Here is a 22,097-nt window from a genome sequence, read left to right on the forward strand (position 1 = left end):
AAAGTCTAGCTAAAAAGCTTTGCACTGGAGCTATGACACTAATGTAGCTAACAAGTAATGGAAGCTTATTTGATAACGGTGTGTAACGATACATCATGACACTGACACTGCAATGCAAAGATGTGACAATACCTCATGGAGAAAAGAGTTTGTTTCCTTTTTTACTACTGTACTTTTCCATTTTTCTGCTATTTACTATTATTCTATTTCTTTCTCTTTTCAATAACAGCTTCTTGATAGTTGCACATCCTTTCAGACCCACAGTGTTCTCACAGTGGAAGGATGGACAGAAACACTTGTGGATTTTTTCAGATCTGAAGCAAGAGTGGAGCTTGACTTTCTCATCTCTCTGAAAGATGAAAGCTTTAAGTGCTGTTGATCTGATGGTGACAGTTTTGTGCTCTATCCAGTCTTGCACGTTGCCAGGAGTCCTATTTTCTCTATATCTTTTAATACTTCTTTGAACTCCAGTTTTGGTAACGTGTTTTTTCACTTATTTTCCTTTGACATTCCCCTTGCTTAAGGTTGTAATCTCCTCAGAAAAATCCTCCTGAAATATAAATAACTTGGCTGATTTGACAGGAAATTAAATAAAAAATTTTTTTTAGCGGTATCTAAACCAGAAAGACCAGTAGAAACTCTCAATGAGTCACTATTTGAGACTGTTTGTTTGAATCTACTGTTGATAAATAGTGATAATTTAGAAATGAGCAGCAAAAATCCTATTTCAGTTTATTGAATTAGATGATTTTGACTTCTGCATATCTGAAATCTCAAATCTGAGATCTTTACCTTTGAAGTGTTTTTAGCTATAAATTCTTCACCTAATTGATTCAAAAGGACATATTTAAAGTATGATATGTAAAGAACCACAACTGAACCTGCTTTAGTCATTAACCAATGCTCAGGTTGTGCTAATCTTTAGAAACATCTATGTAAATCAAGACCTCAAGCCAAGAGTGTCCAGCCGAGTCAGTTGAACTATCAAAGAGAAAGGGTTCAAATTGGAAATGATAGCAGCGTTAGCAGCATAACACCCTCTGCATTATCCGATCCTCTTGCATTTCCTTTCAGAGATGACTAGATTCCTAAAGTGTGTGTGTGTGTGTAATGCAGTCAGAGCTACTGACAGCACCAGCCCTGGAGCCGGATGAGGATGTGGAGGATGGATGGCCTCAGCCCCACTCCCAGCTCAGACAGAGTCATTTAAAGCCTAGATTCATCGCTGCTGCAGTGGGCCACGGGACTGAAATGGAGGTTAAATGTAATTGTTTTCTAGCTGCATTGATCTCTGTGTTTTTAGTGGGTTACCTTGCAGCATAGAAGATGGAGAAAGTAAAAGAGAATGAGAGAGGAAGCACTGGGGCTCATAATGATGCATAGCAGCAGGTGAAGAGAGTGGTGCGTGCATGTGGGGGGACCCTGGAGACTTTTCCCTCCCAGTGCAAAGTGCTCCCATTTCTCTGCTTAACGTGGTTAATGAGGATATTCTCCCGAAAGTAGACCACCACCCAGCATAGCACATTCATTTCACATATGCACAGACACACGCACTTTAATTCAGGGTAAAATGTAACATGGATATTTTATGCAGTTAAATGGCTTTTGGTAAACTTCTCGCTTTCTCATAGCCTTATCTGTGAGTTATTAAAATAATTGGACAGACATATCTCAAGATTCAAACCTTTAATAACTGCTAGCAGTTTGACTGGGGTTAAGCTGGCTACTTTTCATCAAATATAGAGATGTAAATGATTTTGATCTTTTGATCTTTTAACTGACAAATAAATAAGTGTTATATCAATACTATCAGTTAAAAATGTTCCAATAAATGACAGTTTCTATTAAATAGGCAGGTTTATCATTCAAGTTGAAGTATCATTAATTTTTTTAATTGAACATATAAAGGAACAATAGGCAACTGGCTCCCCTGAAAGGGCCTACAAAAACATTAAGCATGCAGCAAATAATAGCGGTGTTTGAGACCGCAGCGGTGTTTTGAGAGGACAATAACACTTGCACTACAACTACTGCACACTGTATGGAAAGCAAATATCCACAAGAAAAAAAATTACCAAATTTTTTCAAGAGAAAAGAAATTTGCCAAAATCCGTACCAGTAACCGAAACATTTTTAAGATTATTAAGATTTTAAGCCATAAATAAAATGTGAGAGTGTTGCTGTTATATCATAGGCGGTGAGCATATCAGCTCATTCAAGGTTGACAGAAACATGTATTTTGTGTTGTTCATATGTTAAAGCATGAAAGATTTGTGCAAACTAAGTTCACACTCCCACTCCATGCTCCAGACTAAAGTGTGAGTGAGTGAGGAGGTGGTGTAGGAGGTGGAGGCAGTGAGGGTGAAATGAAACACAGAGCTGCCTGCTCTCTCTGAGTCCTTACATTCACTCCAGCTGGAGCGGCCCAGCAGCCTTTAGGGCAGACTGAGTCACAGTCCAGCCCACAGGGCCTACACTGCTACAGCACCACACACACATGCACATATACACTCACCCACAGCTACACACAAAGCAAGTGTGTTTAGAGAAATGCCCCATCTGAGAAAGACCAGTGTGATTGTGCTTCCTAAATTTACCCCATTAAATGTGGGCCAAGAAAAAAGGAAATTAAAAGACAGAAGTAAAAAAAAAAAGGGAGTCACTAAATGTAAGGAAAAAACACAAATAAACTGAACAAGTGGTACACCATACAATGAGCCAGAAAAACAAAACCTGAAAAAAGCTGGGAATAAATACTAAACATAGAATAAACTTACTAAAATTATTATTATACCTGTGTTTGTATATGTATGTATTGACTGATTGACACTGTGATAAACAGCTAAAATGCTTTGACAATACTTGATATGGACCTGTCAGTAAAGCTTCTTTGTGCAGAGTTGTTAAAATGAATACAGACCTTTCACTGTAAACATACATAAACTTTCACCTGCATGGAATGTTTTTTTTGTGAGAAGAGGACAATACCTAACGCTACTCTGGCCGCAGATGCATCATAGTTGATCCAGAAGGAGACCCAGGACAGGATGGTAATCAGGATGGAGGGCATGTACGTCTGCAGGATGAAATAGCCAATGTTCCTCTTCAGCTTAAAGCTTAGAGACAGCCGTGGATAGGCACCTGTGAGAGAGAACAACAGAGAAAAAGTGAGAGACAGAGAGAGAGAGAGAGACAGAGAGAGAGAGAGAGACAGAGAGAGAGAGAGGATAAGAGACACAAGGGGAGAAAGGCTATTTATTTCAAGGAGCAAGGAGCCATACTTAATGTTTTGTTTCAGTTTCTATGGCAATGGCTGTGCAAAGTGATTCAATCACTATGGCAACAGTATATTGCAGTAGAATAAACTGTTTGTGATTTGTTGTACCTCGGCCTTGAGCACTACCATCACAATGGAGGAGAAAAAACAATGATTAACTTCTTGGAAAACATGTTTAATGCTGATCTGATGTTGTGGCAAATCAATCAGGTACAGTAGCTATCATAAAAAAAATAATAATCTCTGCAACTTTCATAAGAGAAAGAAACAGTCTTCACATCCATAAACATTTGGAACATCAAACTTACAAAAGGCTTGAAACATTTTCTTGTCAAAATTTCACTTAGTTTTTTATAAAACAGTCTAAAGGGAAGCTGGCATTTTAAAACTGTGTAAAAAATAGCTGTGAGGTTTATGACATAAAATTGTAGTCATTAATTATGAGGGTTTCTTATGACTTTGATGCTACACACAACATGCTATATGATTTTAAATACTATTCCATACAGATGCCAGCTTATGTCAACTGAATAAATGCATTCTCAGCATGCCATGTTACATGACAACACAAGTGGTAAACAAACCTTTCATACTAAGCCTCGTTCTGTTCAGTTTCTGCTTCAAGAACTTCTCATATATCAAACAGCCCACGTACAGAAACCACACACCCATATTTTACTTGGAATCAGGACACGGCTCATTTGTTTGATGTGAGGATTCCTTCATTGATATTTCAGGGTAATATTTGCATGTGCATACTGCATTTCCATTCTTTTCTCAATAAAGAGGCCAGGCTTCGGCTTCATAGCCCCGTTATCCTTCTCCTCCTTTTCTCTGGTACACAGTTCAAACAACAAACCCAAGATTCTTTCTATTCTCCTCCAATATGTGCAGAATGTGGTGAAGCCCCACTAATTCAGGAGTGGGAATAATCATTAATGAGCTTCTTCTGTGAGTGCCTCAGCTTTAGATGGGAATAATTTATGCAGTGGGTCCTCTGCCTCATGAATATATGATGCCTTGTATCAAGTGCTTCTCTTCTCCTCTCTTGCTCTCTTTTTCTCTCTTCTTTTTTAACAGCTTGAGGAAACAGAGAAGTAATTGCCCCTCCATTACCATTGGCTAAGCTAGTGTTTCTATGACAAGAGGTTAGATGAATGATGCGAAGCCAGTAATTAGTCCTGCCTTTGAAAAAAGTGCTTCATGAGTCCTCCTGAGAGGAGAGAGAGAGAGAGAGAGAGAGAGAGAGAGAGCATAGCCACAAACACCTTGCAACAGTAACACCCTTCTGAGATGTGCACTTCACTGCAGTGTGAATTTCACAGGAAACACACACCGGGGTAAACAGAGGCCAGGGGTCTTCTGAGGTGAGGACACCAAACAGGTGAAAAATTAAGGGAAGCCAATTGTGGCTTTCAGAGCCATCTGAGGACACTTACAAGCGGATTTGTCATGGTTCCTCTCTGAATTTAGTGAAACTGAGACTAAATGAGCTTCTTAAATAGAGGCATTCTTAAATGACACAGGCAAAACAAGTCAGACTGTCATCTTTCCACAGTGAAAGTGGAAATGCATGAAAGAAAAAGCCTTTTAAAAAGTTTTTTTGACAACTGGACTGAACACAGCCAGGTTACAAACATCAAATGACAGTGAACATGCTCATTCATTGATAAATAAACATCATTGTTGTAAAGCTTACTCAGACACACATTGTTAGATTGATAGACTTGTGCATAATTACAGTAGCTGCAATTCCTTACCTGTGGAGAAGACAACGTTTCGGGAAACCAACTTGTAGTCAACGATGGAGAACTGAGGAAGTTCGATTCGGGACACTCCGGTCACTGCGTTGTCTCCTCCTTTCCAGTAGAACTCAATGTCGTCTGTTGTGTAGCCATCTGACCAGTAAACACATCCACAAATCACATTCACAGGCATAATTGAGTCACCTGTGCATCATAGTGCTTAAGTACATTTTAAAAGACATAATTTTATGCTTCTCTAAATGTACATTTATCATCCACTTTATTACAACTCACTGTTCACTTGAGGTCCACTTATATTATAGATTCACTGTACAGCTGTACAACTGGATAGTGTAGCCCATGTGTTGTCATACATAATCCACTGGCTACCCTCTACACCATATATCATTGGTCAGTGTCTAACCACAGTACCCAATAACAAGATATTACAGAAAAAAAATTGCTTCACACCTGATTTCTTCTATTTTTGTTAATTTTTCACATTTAAGTTTTTCAGATCATCCAAAAAACAAAACAAATGAAAGAGAACATCAATTAACACAAAATGCAGCTTTTAAATGATTATTCCATTTACTGAAGATAAAGATTTATTCGACACCTCTATCACTTATATAAAAAACACACCCCAAGCCTAATAACTGGTTGTGACATTCTTTGCAGTTACAATTGCAATCCAATATATGCAATAACTTGCAATGAGTCTTTTACATCGCTGTGGAGGAATTCTGGCCTAGTCATCTTTACAGAATTGCTTTAATTTGGCTACATTGGAGGGTTTTCAAGCATGAACTGCTCATCTAAGGTCTTACCAAAGCATCTCAATGGGCTTTAAGTTAGGACTTTGACTTGGCCCCTTCAAAACCTTTTATTTGTTTATATTGAATCATTCAGAGGTGGACCTGCTTGTGTACTTCAGATCATTATCGCCAGTAACCCAACTTCGCCTAGACTTTAGGTCACAAACTGATGGGTGCACATTCTCCTTTAGAATTTTCTAATAGAGAGCAGAATTAATGGTTTCCTCAATTATGACAAAACATCCAGATCCTGCAGAAGCCCAGCATCCCCAGACTATCACACTACCACCACCATGTTTGACAGTTGACATGATGTTCTTATGATGTAATGCGACCCATGTCTTCCAAGAAGTTACACCTTTGACTCATCAGACCACAGAATATTGTTCCAAAAGTCTTAGGGGTCATCTAGACGTTTTTGTGCCTTGAAACTTTCATCGATGCCATTTTGGCTTAGTGCCTTAGTTATTGTGGAATCGTGTACATTGACCTTAACTGAGGCAAGTCAGGCCGGGGGTTCTTTAGATCTTTGTCTCTCTATTGCGGACAATGGCTCTCACTGTGATTTGCTGGTGTACCAGAGCCTTAACAAGGGCTTTGTAAGTTTTTCCATACTGGTCCCTTTTAATGATTTTGTTTTGCATCTGTATTTAAATCTATTTAGAATGTGGTATCATATGCTGCTTTTTGAGAACTTCTAGCCTGCTTCACATTGAAAGACAGATCTGGCAGTAACCATGTCTGGGTGTGGCTAGTGAAATGAAACCCAACAATCAATTGAATTCAGTTAACTGGTTGATTTATAAGCTACAGGGGCACATTTTCACATAGGGCCAGGCACGTATTTTGTACCTATTATTAACTTCAAGTTTTCTAAAAAGAAAAATAAAGCAAAATGTCTGGAGTCAGGACAAGGTGTATGGAGTCAAAACAACAATTTATGTTACCTAACTAAAGGAACTGAACATGTACCTTTGAGGGTACCATCCCAAGGACAGAAGACCACAGAGGAACAGGAAACAGGCAAGGCTTACAGTTAGACTATTTAATGTAGTACACTGTGTTTTACATCACTGCCATACAGTCAAAGAACATGATCAATTATTATTATTATTCTAAAATCTACTCATAAGCAACACACAACTACTGGCCATGTTGCTGGCTGTGATTAAGCTAAGCATGCCTAAAGGCAAGAATGACTGAGACACATCATTCAGAGCCTCTCTCAGTCCCCTACAGCTACAACTCTTTCAGAATAAACTGCTTTTGACTGAGCAGTGCAGTAGCTGTGTGTGTGTGTGTGTGTGTGTGTGTGTGTGTGTGTGTGTGTGTGTGTGTGTGTGTGAGAAGGGAAAGGGCACTCACAGCTCTCTATCTCCAGTGTGCAATTTTGTTCGTCCAGAGGATACCTCCTCAGGTCCATCATGCATGCGGCTGTCGTGGTGATTCTACATCATAGACACAAAGGTGTCAGTGTGGAAGACAAAGCAACAAAACACAAGCATACACACATGTATGTGAAACATGTAAGAAAAAAAATTGTATTCATAATTTTTAACAGTATTTTTAAACATGATACTATTGGCCATTTTGACTGAATATGAAATCAATGAAGAGTGGTCTCTGACTTTGTACAGTACTGTCTACTCATGCTTTTATAATTACTGAGAGAGTGACTTTCTGCAAGCACTTTTACCTAAGGAAGGGATTATTATGAGTGTGTGTGTGTGTGTCTGTTTAGGTGAAACATTCAGGTCTCCTCTCTGTGTCAGTAACAGAACACATGAGTGAACAGAAGAGCCATTATCATTCCTCCCAGCACCTCTCTCAGCACCAAGAGCTCACTATAAAAATCCCTATAACACACACTACCATGAGGGGCAGCCAACACACACACTCCAAGCCTAGTTATCACAGTAAAAGCATGTTCCACTTTATACACAAAAGACCTTCAGAAGGATGCAGAATCAGTTACATTTTTTGACACTATTCAAATTTGTTCATAGAAAATCCAAAAATATTTTATTAGAAGTAAAAAAAAATAGCTTATGGATACAAAACCACCTAAATGAGGTTGAGAACATACCGGACATACAGGGAAACAGCAGGAAAACAACACAAGTTCCTCTTTATCTGTCATTACTGGTCAATATCGAGGAAGCTGTCTGTGACTTACAATGGTCCACAATAAAGAGCATGTCAACAACAGGACTGAGAATTAGGGCTGCACAATATATTGCTTATTAATCATTATTGTGATTTTGGCCTTTGCGACTGCAAATAGCTACAATATGGAAATTAGACTTTAACAGATCACAAATGTTTTACTGAGCAGTGTGAACATTATGACCAAGTGTCAGATGATCCAGATGAGTTTTGACACCTTTAAACCATAGAAAGTGTAATTTTCTACCAAGAGCTCAATTTTCCCAACTTTCACCATCAACTGCAACAGTGAAATAAACTGGATTTTTTGGGAGCCAAGGATGCTAAAAATCACATTCAATGGAATATAATTCACTACACAAACTAATGAGAAAAATCATGATATCACAACCGCAACATCTAGCAATACATTCATATTGACATTTCAACTATATAATTCAAGTCTACTAAGTATGATATGAAAAAAGCAGAAAACCATTAGATCATGCCTTGATAAAGAGTTGTGTAGTCATTCCCAGCTCTAAATAATACAATCTCACATATTACCTGCTTGGTCTTACACCCACTGGATTACATTGCCATGTTCATATTACTAATCTGTCTGTGAAGCAGTCCATTACAGTGTGCACTGTAGGTTGGACTGTTAGAACTGATTGATTGCTAACTCTGGGAAGTCTGCAAAGCATACATTTCACTGCACCTGTACTTGTTCTAGTTACATTCCAAACAAATCTCCAACCTTTGAAGCCTTCATATTGTATGCCCCCGCCCTCCAAAATGCTTTTGAACCAAATCTAGAGCAGACCACACACATATTCACCATTTTGTATGACTGCAATAAACAGCCAAATATAAAAATGTGGTTTGATTCAGATTCATGTCACAGTTGCTTTTCTTTAGTAATGAATGCTTTTTAAGAATTTTTAAGAATACTTTAAGAAGGTTGTGTTTTTTGGCAGAAAGATACAGTAAGAGAGACAGAGAGGATGAGAGAGAGAGAGAGAGAGAGAGAGAGAGAGAGAGAGAGAGAGAAAGATGCACAGTCAACTCAAGGGAAATTAAGCACATCTCATTTCACAATTGCTGTGGTCACATGAAACCCTTCCAATCTATCATCTCATCTCTCACCAAATGAGAGCTTGGACTTTAATAACAAGCTGATTTGTTCTCTCTATGAGATTTGAGATTTGAGGGTTGCATTTATGAGAGAGAACTAATCCTAGAATGCTCATATTAGCTAGACAGAACATTAACACTCACAAGGGTGATGAGCATGGGATTAAAACATCAATCTGCAAGCTGAAGGCTTTGACAAGCATCTAGTTGACATTTACAGCATTTAACAAACACTCTTATCCAGAGCAACTTTAAAAAGTGCTTTGTTGTCCACTCAGAGAATGAGTCCTACCTAGTACACTTAGAGTCCAAAGTACCCTTGAGCTGCACCTCATGTTTTCCAATAAGAAGGTGAGTACAGTGAAAAAACAGAACTGAACTTAAATTATTGATTCAACAGTAAACATCATTTCCAAGCAAAAATGGACCATTCTCCCTAATTAATTTTAACTGCAGTCCCAAAGTACGACCCCAATTCCAATGAAGTTGGGACGTTGTGTAAAACATAAATAAAAACAGAATACGATGATTTGCAAATCCTTTTCAACCTATATTCAATTGAATGCACTACAAAGACAAGATATTTAATGTTCAAACAGATAAACTTTATTTTAAAACGTATGGTGCATTATGAAGCGCAAAATACGACAACGGAGACCCCGGACTGTTGAACAACTGAAGCTGTACATCAAGCAAGAATGGGAAAGAATTCCACCTACAAAGCTTCAACAATTAGTGTCCTCAGGTCCCAAACGCTTATTGAATGTTGTTAAAAGGAAAGGTGATGTAACACAGTGGTAAACATGCCCCTGTCCCAACTTCTTTGGAATGTGTTGCAGGCATCAAATTCAAAATGAGTGAATATTTGCAAAAAACAATAAAGTTTATGCATTTGAACATTAAATATCTTGTCTTTGTAGTGTAATTAATTGAATATAGGTTGAAAAGGATTTGCTAATCATTGTATTCTGTTTTTAATCAGACCATAGATATTTACAATGATTTTGTTAGGATATATGTTACGATCGCTATTCAAAAAAAAAAAAAACAAGCTTCTCCAAAATAGTAACCCTACAGGAGAATGCAAAAATACTACCTTTCAATGTAAGTTAATGTAAAGAGGTTTTATTCCAAGTGATTTTAGAATTTTAGCTTTATATTTCTATTGGTTCTTCATAAGAATGGAAAGCTGGTATGTTGAAATGATGTAGAAAATTGAAAATCAACAAAAATGGAGATACAAAGTGAAATTTGAAGAATTAGATTTACCATGAACCTCATTTCCCAATATTAAAACTTTATTCAAAAAATGCTGTCCCATGTTTTCATGTCACTTTCGAAACACAAAAGGAGTCCATAGATGGAGACTTATATTCGCCAGACCCCTTCATATTAGAGCAGGAACAGAAACTGCATCCCTGTCCCTCATGGCCACATGTTAAACAGTCTGAATCAGTGTGTACCATTAAGAATGGTCACTACTGAAACACATCATTTTTGCAATTAAGTAAACGCATCTGTGTTTTAATTAGGGCTGTCAAATGAGTAAAAAATTTATTAATTTTTTATTTATTAATCTCAGAATTTCATATAGTTAATCACAATTAATTGCATTTTTTTTAAATCTGTGTATATGTTATAGAAAATAAGGATTTTTAAGTGAAATGTTATAATTAAAATGGTCAACATATTTTATGCTAAATGTGCTTATGCTAACAACTGCTGGGACAAGAGAAAACTGTAAGGGAGTTTTATTTACTCACATACTAGGCAGTAATACTGAACCTACAAAACACAGAATTGGATTTGTGATAGATTAGGGAGCTGTAGTCTCAAATATAAGACATGTAGTCACATACTGCTGTGTCTCAGTTCAGATATGCAACAAAAAAAAAATTAAAACTTCAATTATTCATTCACAGCCTATAGGACTTCACAGTACTGCACAAACAAAAACAATTACACACAGTTGGACTTCATTAAAGACATGTAGTGTCACACCACAGTGCTACAGCATTGTGAACAGCATGTAAATGTGGCTACTCACTAGCCGTACTGGTCCTTGACTTCCATGTGTTTTTAAAGCTACAATATTCTGCTATACCACTATTCCACTATTAAAGACAAGAACATTTCAGAAGCACATGGCAATGCTTCCGATGCATCAGTTAAAGAGTAACTTTCATGCTTTCATTTCAGGGCTATATTAAAGAGAGAGCACTCACAGGCATTACCATACATGCGTAAGCACTCTAACTTCAATGGCTGTGGCTCAGAGAAACAAATAGCCCCTCCCATGAACCCAGCTCTATCAATTCAATTCCTTCTTTTGCATCAGTTTATTAGGGCCAGTTTCCAATTGGGCTGTGAAAGAAAAAAATATTTGGGAGATCGCTAATGTTATATTCAAATGTCACACAATAACCTTTTATGGGACATAAAAAGCCCTGACTATTCGTGCACAGTGCATTGCTGTGTGGCTATGTTAGTGTCTGAAAGCTTATCTGCGAGATAAAAAGCTAAATCAAGCTATGCTCTCTTGCTCATCCTCCTCCGCTATGGCTTGAAATAGGGGATGGAGACACACCCAGGCTCTTACATGTCAGAGTGAACAGAGGAGCTCGTTTAGCATCAAAACCCTGATAACGCTAAAGGGCTCTAATGAGATAAGGGCACACATTAGCGCTTATGTAATTTAGCAGCTGAGTGTGCTGACCAGAATAGGACGCTCTCTGGCAATACATCAGTATGTTCACTCAGTCAGGGGCATCACAGGTCCCTTTCCTAAATAGTTTTCACTTATTTATGTATAATAAAAGGATTTTACATTGTCCTCCCAAAACATACCTCCATCTATCTTTTCATAATCCTTCATATTTCATATCTTATCTGTTTAAAGATGTTTTTCTCGATTTGGTAGAGCAGTGTCACATGTAATCTCTCAATGCTTTGTTGAAAACCAAATGTTGTGAAACCAAATGAATAAAGGTTAGCTGAAAGTGTTAATACAGTATTTGGTACTTGCCAACACCGATTCTGATACCATACTGCGTAATCTATTTAGAGTAGCTGTTAGTGTGAATGAGTAACCTACTTAGAGAAGCTGTTAGTGTGAATGAATGCCACATAACTTCACAGTTAAATTGTTCAAATCTAGCTGAGTTTACATGAGTTTAAAAGCATCAGCTAACTATGCTACCATAACTACCTTAAATCAAGTAGTGTTGCAGCGGAGAAGAGTGGGTTTCGCTCTACGTCAAAAAGTGCTTCAGTACAGCTGTAAGTTAAGCACAGTTTTGATCTCTGCTCCTCATCTATCTCTTTCAACAACAATCTCTGGAGCACAGTGACAGCAGGAATCACATCTGAAGCTAATGCATCTGAAGAGTTCACGTCTTGTTAGGGTTGTTTATTTCACTGGTAGAGCTGCAGTTGAATGTTCAAAAAATGTCCGGAACAAAATCACACAGTAAATGTCTTCCACGAATAAGGCAAGATGTTTAAAGTGACTGACAGCTTTGTGTCTGTTTGCCACAGCATCAGCATCACTTTGCCATGAGAGCAGACCTTTGTTCACTGCCAACTTTAGGTGTTTCTTCAGTAGCATGGCTTCACATGGTACGCACACATTACATGGTATGAGGTGGCATCGGATGTTGTTGTATTTTTATGAGTAAATGAACATGGTATCGGATGGATACCTAATACTAGTATCAGTATCAATGCATCCCTAATTTCAATTTATTATTTATTAAATGATAAACAGTAAGGTAATTTTCTGACTATACAATTTTTGCATGTTATCTGACTGAATTTTGTTATGACTTTACAGTGTTCTCAGTCATTTTAGAGTCTTCTACAGCTCTGTTCATCATTCTGGATTTATTCCTTTTTTATTTACAGCTTTCAAATGTCCTACTAATAATGTGAAAGCTGTGAAATTGCACAGGACATTTTATACACTTGTCTGCAACCAAATTGGCTTTATTATTGCAAAAATGTATTCTAATTCCACTTTGGAATTGGTAGTGTGTTTTATTTTATTATTCGGCTACTTCCAGTAAAATATTTTGATATTTTTATAACATTATGGCAATCTGTAATCAATGTGTGTGCGATAGTCTATAAATATTAAAGGTATGCTTGCAAAACAAAAAAGGTAAAGGTTAACCTGACAGTGATACTAGAGTTTAGCAGACACATGAGTTCTCACCTCAGTCCATAGAGGACCGTGCCATCAGGATGCAGGCGGATCATTCGGTTCTTCACAGTCACACCATGGACAAAAGACTTCTTATCGTTAAGGAAGTATGTATCAGGGACCCAAAGCTGGTCGGCGACCCTATTGTCAAGGGTTAGGTTGAGAGGGATCCCAGCATATGCTAGTCGCTTATCTCTCCAGTACTGCTGGAAGTACATCGTCAACGTGTAGTCCTGGAGGATGAAAGAAAGATTGACAAATGAGTAAATGAACAATGTTCTCAGAGAAAAACAAGGCAAGTCAATTTTATTTATATAAGCCAACACTGAGCAAAAATGTTTTACAGCCTTGATGTAAATAAATTCATTCAGAGTCTAGAAGATTAGATTCAGATTAATTTACAGTGGTGCTGATGAGGCTGGTGGTGATCCATCCATTTAACCATCTTATTTACTATTCAAAATAACTAGTGAACCCACACTTGTCTCCTGAACTTTAACATGGACTATTGATTATGGTGATTAGCAGTATATATCTCAAATGGGACACTTGAATACAGAAATACCTTATGGAATAAAGAATCCTCTACTACAGAGACTTAACAGACTTGAACTTTTATATGAAATGTCAATTATGGTGATTACCAGTATATATGAAAATCTGAATTTGAAATTGTTTTCTATAGGTACGTTTTTTGCCATACAGCGCCTTGCTTGTACCTCTCCACCATGAATTTAATGTAAAAACATGTTTTATTCTAAAACCTTTTTCTCTAAACTTCTGTCCTAAGCAGCAGGCACCAAAGGAATTACACATAAATTTGGTGGAATTCCCTTTAAATCTAGGACCTAAACAATATATTGTTTAGCTGATAGAATCAGTGGACACTCTCAGAAAAAAAAGTACTAAAGCATCCCTGGGGAGGTATCCTTCTTGTTGCAATACCCCCAGTACCATTAGCGAACATAATTGTCTTATGTTCCATTGCAGTTATACTTTTTTAAGTTGTCTTGGCTCCATACACCCTGTCTTGTCTCCAGCTTTTTTATTGGATTGTTCTGTTTTAAAACAATAGATTATGAAAGGTGTGTATATATATATATATATATATATATATATATATATATATATATATACACACACACATACATACATACACACACACATACATACACATGTGTGTGACGTTTTTACAAGTAATTTTTGGACATTTCTTTTGGTCCATTTGTCATGAAATTTACACACAATGTTAAGGGCATTTGCTTATGCAAAAAAACTGAAAAATGGGGATATAAGGTTTTTTTCTGACAGCAGCGATATATATATATATCAGGGGTGGGGTAAAATTGATTGTCAAAAGTCGACTTTCTAAATTTTGATTTAAACGTAATGTTAACAGAATGCAAAAGGCAGAACTTGGAACTGCAGAAGTGCAGTGTCCAATATGTCCAGTATGTGATAATATCATAGTATAGGCTAAAAATATAAACCAAAACACAGAGTTACTTTGCTCTGCTTTAAGCTTTAGCTATAGTCTCCTTCTTCCAATTTCCGCCAGGACACTTTCCTCAAAAGTTTAATTGTTTCTTTGTTCTTAGTTTAGTTATCTCTCAACTTTCGACTGTTTACGAGGTTCCTTTTTCACCAGCTTCTTTAGGTGGAACAGGAAAATTCGAAAGAGAAACTGACTTCATCTTCGCTACTTTTTAGTGTCTAACAGTCTCTCATTGCAGATTTAACATAGCAGGAAACCAAGTGCAGTGCTTATAAATGCAAGTAAGTCCATTTGTCTCTAAATGTTCGTTTTAAATCTATCTTTTTGCCTTTTCATTAGCTACTAGCTAGACGAGACTGCGTTGTTTTGTGAACTGCAGTCTGCACGCCAGTTCTCTGTTGTTGAGAATCAGGGCTTTTGTGCCATGTTGCACACATCCTGTCTGAAAGATATTTTACTGACACAGCGACCCTCACTCTTAATGAGACCAAAACCAAAGTTATAAAATCACTACAGAAAACGGGTAGAACAGCGGTAACATGCTGGATCTTATGTCACCGTAACAACGGATTTTATCACAGATGAGTGGCAGCCTGCGTCTCATGCTCCAAACAAAAAAAAAACAGGACACATCACTTTCATTTGTTGTATTAATAAAAGATATTGGAAGTAAATTCATCATGGATCATTACAAATACTTAGCTTTAAAAGTTTTAAGTCCTTACACAGTGAGAAAATAGAAATCCTGTATAGAAATAAAAGATGCATAAAGATGCATCGATAATCGTTTTGTAATCGCAGCCGTCTGAGCGCTCTAATCGAATCGAATCGTGAGGTGGACAGTTGTACCTTACACCACTGTTGTACCTTAAAGAGTACAACAAGTTTACATTGGTACATGAAAAATGCAGCTACACAGCATCTGTTTATCTGACAGGGAATACTGAAGTTCCATGGATTTATCAGTCTCAGTGGAATCACTTTAAAAACACTTAAAACTTAAAACATCCCAAATTACAGATAGTTACCCAATCCCCTCAACATTATCTCAGGATATCCAAAGTTCAATGTAAACGCCAAAGTTGCAGAGCAGATAAACTGACAAGGGACACGTAACACAATGTTAAACATTAAGTTGGAGTCTGTATTAAAGAAGCAGTCAGAGTTTTGTGAGTGATATTTCCTCTTTTATCAGCACAGACTTCGATAAGCTGCTGACAGCTGAGAAATAAAAGCCTGAATAATTCAGTGGTTTACCATGAACTGTGATTGCATGATTGTTACTGGCTGGACTTTGCTTAGGAGTAAGCCTGGCTTTTGTGCATATGAGCGAGCTCTTAGATTGCTCTGTGTCCAAGCCCAGTGCACTTGGCCTTCCAGTCACATTTCACAATGCTTTCACTATGAATTTTCTAAATGAGACTAGGCCTTCATGCAGGACTCGGAAATGTCATTTCGGCTAGGGTGTGAATCACTGACTTAATGGCAATTCTGTCCCAAAGACGGTTCATCATTGAATTCATTTTAAATGCTTCAATTCAATCTGATTTCATTTTGATTCAATAATTGTGTTAATCAAAACCTTCAGTCACTGAAGGAGGTAAATGAAACAGTATTAGACTATGCTTGGCCTTCTAAAGAGACAGTGAAGCACTTCTTAGATTAATACTTGCGTTTCAGGATGTGTGTGTGTGTGTGGGAGTGAGATATCATGTCTCAGGCTGTGCTAGAATCTCTCTCAAATGGCTTACTTGAATACAGAAATACCTGGAATAAAGAATCCTCTAGTATAGAGACTTAGAGTCCTGGCATCTGAAACGTACGTCAGATGAAGCAGACCGGCAGGATAATGATAGGCTGTTTTTTGTAACAATGATTCTGGCCCTTTTGTAATAGAAAACATATATACATTTTGATTCAGTCAAATTCAGCCATTTTAAATAGACTCTGTTCAAACATAAGGTTCTATATAAAACTGTCATTACAGAATCAATATAATTGAAATGGTAGAGATGTGTAAACATGCATTGATTGAGAGAATAAATTGTTTCAATTGTTACAACTCTAAAACATCTGGGGGTCCCCTGCACTTCAGGACATTCTGATTAGCCTGTCCCTCTCTCTCTTGCCTTCTCTCTCGCTCTCTCTTGCCTTCTCTCTCGCTCTCTCTCGCTCTCTCTTGCTCTCTCTTGCTCTCTCTCGCTCTAGTTAGAAATCTGAAGGCAGTGAGTTCTAGAAATAGATTTTCTGTTGTCAGGGTGATATTTATAGAAACATCAAACAACTCAGATTGGAAATAAGCTGACCGCCATTTTTAAAGTCTGCCTGTCTGGGGAGCACTCCATGAGCCAGGGCAGACCCCTAAAGATTTCCCTTACCTTCACCACAACTGTCAGAGCTATGTATTCTACATCACTCTGAAGAGTTATACTGTATGACTCCAGCTCTACACTGTTGGGAAATCCAATCAAACTTAACCATTGGCACGATGGGCATTATATCTGAGCTACGTCTAAAACTCAATGAATTTTAAAAGGGTAGAAACTGTGGGCTTATACAGTTTGCAGGTTCCCCAGGCGAACTATTGAACTTGCTTAGTATGCAGCAGGAAGCACTGCACAGGTTGAATGTAATGTAGATGAATGTCTGCCTGTATAGAGGGGTGTGTGTGTGTGTGTGTGTGTGTGTGTGTGAATGCTCTGTACACTAGTGTATAGTGTACTCAAGGGTAAAATAAAGGCCTGACATGCTGTCCTCTACACTTCTAACAATCTGTTCATGTAATAAGGTCTTGTTAGACATCGTTTAGAAACATGTGTTTGATCAGACTCAGCCTGGCTCTCCTCCTTTAGGGGTGATTTCATTCCCTCCCTGCAGATAAGAAGCCAATTGAGTTCATTAGCCTAAGCCATTTGAGCAGTGGTCTGCATGATACTTTTTACAACAGGCAAAATCTCAACCTAGTCACCCACCAGACTGGCAATGGACTTTTTCAATCGTAGATATTTTCTTTAATAGCTTTAATTTATTAGTCGTATCTAAAGCTACATTCAAACTTCAGGTAATAGTGACATACTGACATTAGTCTGAACAGATTACACTTCTAAACTGACCCACATGCACAAAAGAACAATTCTCCACCCAGCTCTCACTTTCAACAAACCCAGCCATCCTCCATCTTTCTTTAAAATGAGCACACACCGTTCTCATGATGTAGCGAACTGATACTTTATAGTTGGAGGACAAACAAACATCAAAGTGACTATGCTGAACAAATTTTGCAGAAAACAACAGACATTGTGAATTTATGATGAAGATTGAGTAAGTAAAACCTGCATGAATTCTGATCTGACTGTTCAGGCAAGTGTCACATTGCCAAATTCAGATTGGACTTCAGAACCACATGTGAAAGTGGCTCAATCTGGAATTTAAAATGTCAGATTTAAATGTGTTTTTGCTGTTCACTTTGCCACACAGGAACAACTCTCGCATTTTAAAAAAATGGATTTGGGTCAACTCTATCTGCAGTTTGAACATAGCCTAGTTTCAACACCTAATTCAACAATTTAAACTTTATGACTACCTTCACTGACAGCTCAGTTCTCCGTATTCAGTATGAGCTACTTTTGGTCATGCAGCATCACATGTGACAAGCAGAGGACAAGCTAACCCTTCCAATGTTTGGCAAAAAGTTCTAATTGCTGGCATACAGCTGATCAGTCATCTTAGCTGTTGCTATGCTGGGGTTGGCTGTTACTGGTCACGTAAGTTGTTCATGTCACCTATCAGAAATCAAACAGAGGGCAAATGTGATGTCACATTTTCGCCATCCTGAAAATTGTGGTTGGTGTGCAAAATCTCAGCAGTTTTTAAATGTGATTTATTGACATCTGAATAAATCATACAATAATTATTGTTATGTGTATAAAGACCTTAGTGCATTTTAAACATTTTTGGATATAATTGTTAAACATAGTGTTTTTATGAACCTACAGTGCCAACACTTTACTACTAACCAGGGATGCAATACCATTTTTGTTAGATTGAGTACGTTGTGTGCAGAAAAGTCTATGATATATACTTACACAGTACAAAAATAATATTGTCTACAGGTAACTATCATGATGTACACAGTATGGCTACACCATCTCTCTACAGCTTGTTTTACAAAAATGGTAAAAAAAAAAAAGAACATATTAGCATTTATGCCTCCCAATTTTATTTAGTCAAAAAGAGTAAAGTCTGCATATATGGACTTATGGCCTTCTCCATATGTCCTGGGGGAGTATTTGAGATTGTGCGTGTTTAAAAATGTTCTAAAATCAATCAGCATGTGTGTCCTAAAGGAACATAGCAAGGCAGAATATTTAGATTGGCCAGGGACTTTATGTCCAACCACCATGGTGTCAGTAACACTTTGCTGTGAATGCAGACCCTCATTCCCTGCCAGATTGAATTATCTGTTGATTAGCGGGGCAGCATACACTTGGCTTACATCACATGGTATCAGCTAGTTTGCCTGTTTATGAGTTTAAGTATGAGTAAAGGGGCACAGTATCAGCCCAATGTCTGATACCAGTACTAGTATCAATGACTGACTATTGACTGAAACTACTACAACTAACTAGGATAACTTAGCAGCAACCGCTTTCTATGTTAAAACTTCAGTCTAAAGGACTAAAGGACAAAGTGTTACCTTATCATAACAAAGTTTTGGGTTTCACAATATAGTTTTACACAATATAGTTTTAACTGAATATTTGTTAGTTTAAAGTGTAATTTAATAAAAAGTAATAGTATAGTTTTTTGACCAGATTCCATGGGCATGATGAGTACATGAGTATATGCTACAGGCACCAAAATGCCTGTATGCACGTATTGCAGACCAGATATTTTAAGGAATGACATAGCAGACACAGCTCCTTTAAGGATAACCGTTTATACTTTTATTCCAACCCATCAAGCCTTTATACCCCTCTTTTTTATATCTTTCTCTTTCCCTCTTGCTCTTTGCACAAGACTTTTGTTTTAATTAATCTTCTAAATGATTCTGAAAGACACAAATCTTCCTCATTACATTATGCCCTACACCATGAGAAGTGTAAGCGCTAATTAGTGGATTTGAGAGAGCTTGATACAACTCAACTTCTGTTCATCTGACACTTAAATCTTCTGTATCACTGAATCAAGCCACTTCTTCTGCATGAAATTTTTCTAACCTGGGGTTTTGCTACACTCTCACTTGCTCAAGGTGTGATGTATAGGCATAAATACATGTACATAACCATCCAAAAATATGCTGTCTTGCTAAAACCCACATTCATTTATTATGGGTCCAATTTATTTCTATCAAGTGTACACATGTTGTGTGTCTTGAAGCACTACAGTCACTTTACAGAAGCTTATAATCCTCTATGCCTAGGCAATGAATACGCATTAGCCCCTGAACCAAAGTAATGCTAAGCTGCTGACCTTTGCTGTATGCATATCTGCTCTTTAAATGCTGTTTTTATGGCAGCACAAAAAGGCCTCATTTAAATAAGGGAAGTCTGCTTGTAGAGTTATCCTCAACCTCATCATGACCCTTTCACTGAGTGCTTCCCACAAAAACAGGAGGTGGCTATTATCACTGTGCAGGAGATGGAGAATCTTCTTTAACCCTTTGCAGCCACACATGTCATCAGCCATGAATATTGTGGATTCTAAACTTTCAATATGTACTACATTTGTGTTTGAAAGTAGATGAACACATATCATATGATTTACATTTACAAAAGCTTTGTTGTGTGTACAGTCTTTTATAAGAAAAACTATCCTTTATATTTTTGCCATGTTGGTAATTTCTTCACATTTATACAAATGGAAAAAGTCAGGTTACACTCAAACTATAATTGAATGACAGATTTGAATTCTATAGCAAAAACAAACAAACAAAAGAAAAAAACTCCAACTAAGGGTTTAATTTGCATCATTTGTGAGCGTCTGAAACTAAGACACAGTGCTTTTGGGGGCTTGTACAGGAAAATACCTACAGTTCAATAGGGAGTGATGTGTGACATATCACAGGCGTCCTATCATTTCTCCTTCTATATCTCCCATGATCTTGCATCTCTTTCATTATCTTTTCATAGCCATATCTTTCTCCCTGTGTCTCTTTTTCATTATTTCTTTTTCTTTCTCTCTCTCTCTGCTTTGTCTTGGGCTTCAGGCAGTGCTAACTTGGGGATCCAGCCCGGCATGAGAAACCATTACACAAGCAGGTCCAGACCACCCGCCTGTCTGCCGCCCACTAGCTGGGCTTGGCAGATCCGCTGAACAGCCTGTAAGCGGTTACTTTTATGATTCAAATAACATGCATGTGAATACATCCCTGTTAGCACAAGTTTTCATTCGTCATTCCCTTTCTAACTAATCGATGGAACCGACTAGACTATCAAACAGTAACTAAATAGCTAATGATCTCCATGCGCATGATACTTCAGGGTTCTTTGGGTCCTCTGAACCATCTTAGAACCCCATACAATCATTCTATACCATTCTAACAGTCCCACATGACTCATGGATGGTTCAACTTCAATACCATCTCAATGTGCTTTACATATTATTATGTTAGAATTACCTACGCCAAAAAATTCAAACATGCCTGTGCATCTTTGATCACATGTACTATAGCCAGTTGCACCAGCTGGAAATTCAATCGTAAATTAGTGTAAACCATGCATTGAGAGTAGTTTAAACTAACAATGTACAGAATATTGATTACAACACAAACACTTAAAGTGCAACACTACCAGTAGTGTGTGAAGTGAATGAAACAAATATAGAATTACATTTTCTACCATCTGCAACCAATAAGTTATGCTTTCTGACATAAAATATTTCAACAATGTACTTGACCTAGTGAGGTAACTAACGTTTCTCTTTTAGCATATACTTAGTTCAGTTACAGTTTAGCTCTTTATTTAGTCATAATTTAACTATTGCTGGGCATTTCAAGTAATCTTATGGTCAAGTACTTGACTGAGTACAACACAACTAACTGATTTCTCCCAAATTAAACAGAGCAGGATGATAAGCATGTGAATTTTTTTACTATATTGTTTTATTCACAAAACGAAGGTAATTACAGAAATACCAATGGGCCTCTTCTATTGCAAATTTGGTGGCTGTTTGATTATTTTAGTAACTTCTGTTTAACCAAATTTTGAGCTACTTAGCAGTAGTAAGCAGTTTCCTCCTTCACACATCCTGACAACAATGTTCCTATAAAAGAAATAGT

The 22,097-nt window shown here is 37.4% G+C and overlaps 1 protein-coding gene across 4 annotated transcripts in view; it reads right to left on the minus strand.

Moving 5' to 3' along the window:
* gabrb3 (gamma-aminobutyric acid type A receptor subunit beta3) overlaps positions 1-22,097 on the minus strand; it is a 108,853-nt gene that overhangs the window by 12,452 nt on the left and 74,304 nt on the right. For all 4 annotated transcript variants that reach the window (XM_017720525.2, XM_017720545.2, XM_017720553.2 and 1 more), the window contains 4 exons: positions 13,336-13,556; positions 7,206-7,288; positions 5,038-5,175; positions 2,989-3,141 (listed from right to left, as the gene is read on the minus strand). In XM_017720525.2, coding sequence (XP_017576014.1) covers positions 2,989-3,141; positions 5,038-5,175; positions 7,206-7,288; positions 13,336-13,556 — 595 coding nt within the window. The remainder of the gene's footprint in view (positions 1-2,988; positions 3,142-5,037; positions 5,176-7,205; positions 7,289-13,335; positions 13,557-22,097) is intronic.

Source organism: Pygocentrus nattereri, chromosome 26 (assembly GCF_015220715.1).
Source record: "Pygocentrus nattereri isolate fPygNat1 chromosome 26, fPygNat1.pri, whole genome shotgun sequence".
Taxonomy (NCBI): domain Eukaryota; kingdom Metazoa; phylum Chordata; class Actinopteri; order Characiformes; family Serrasalmidae; genus Pygocentrus; species Pygocentrus nattereri.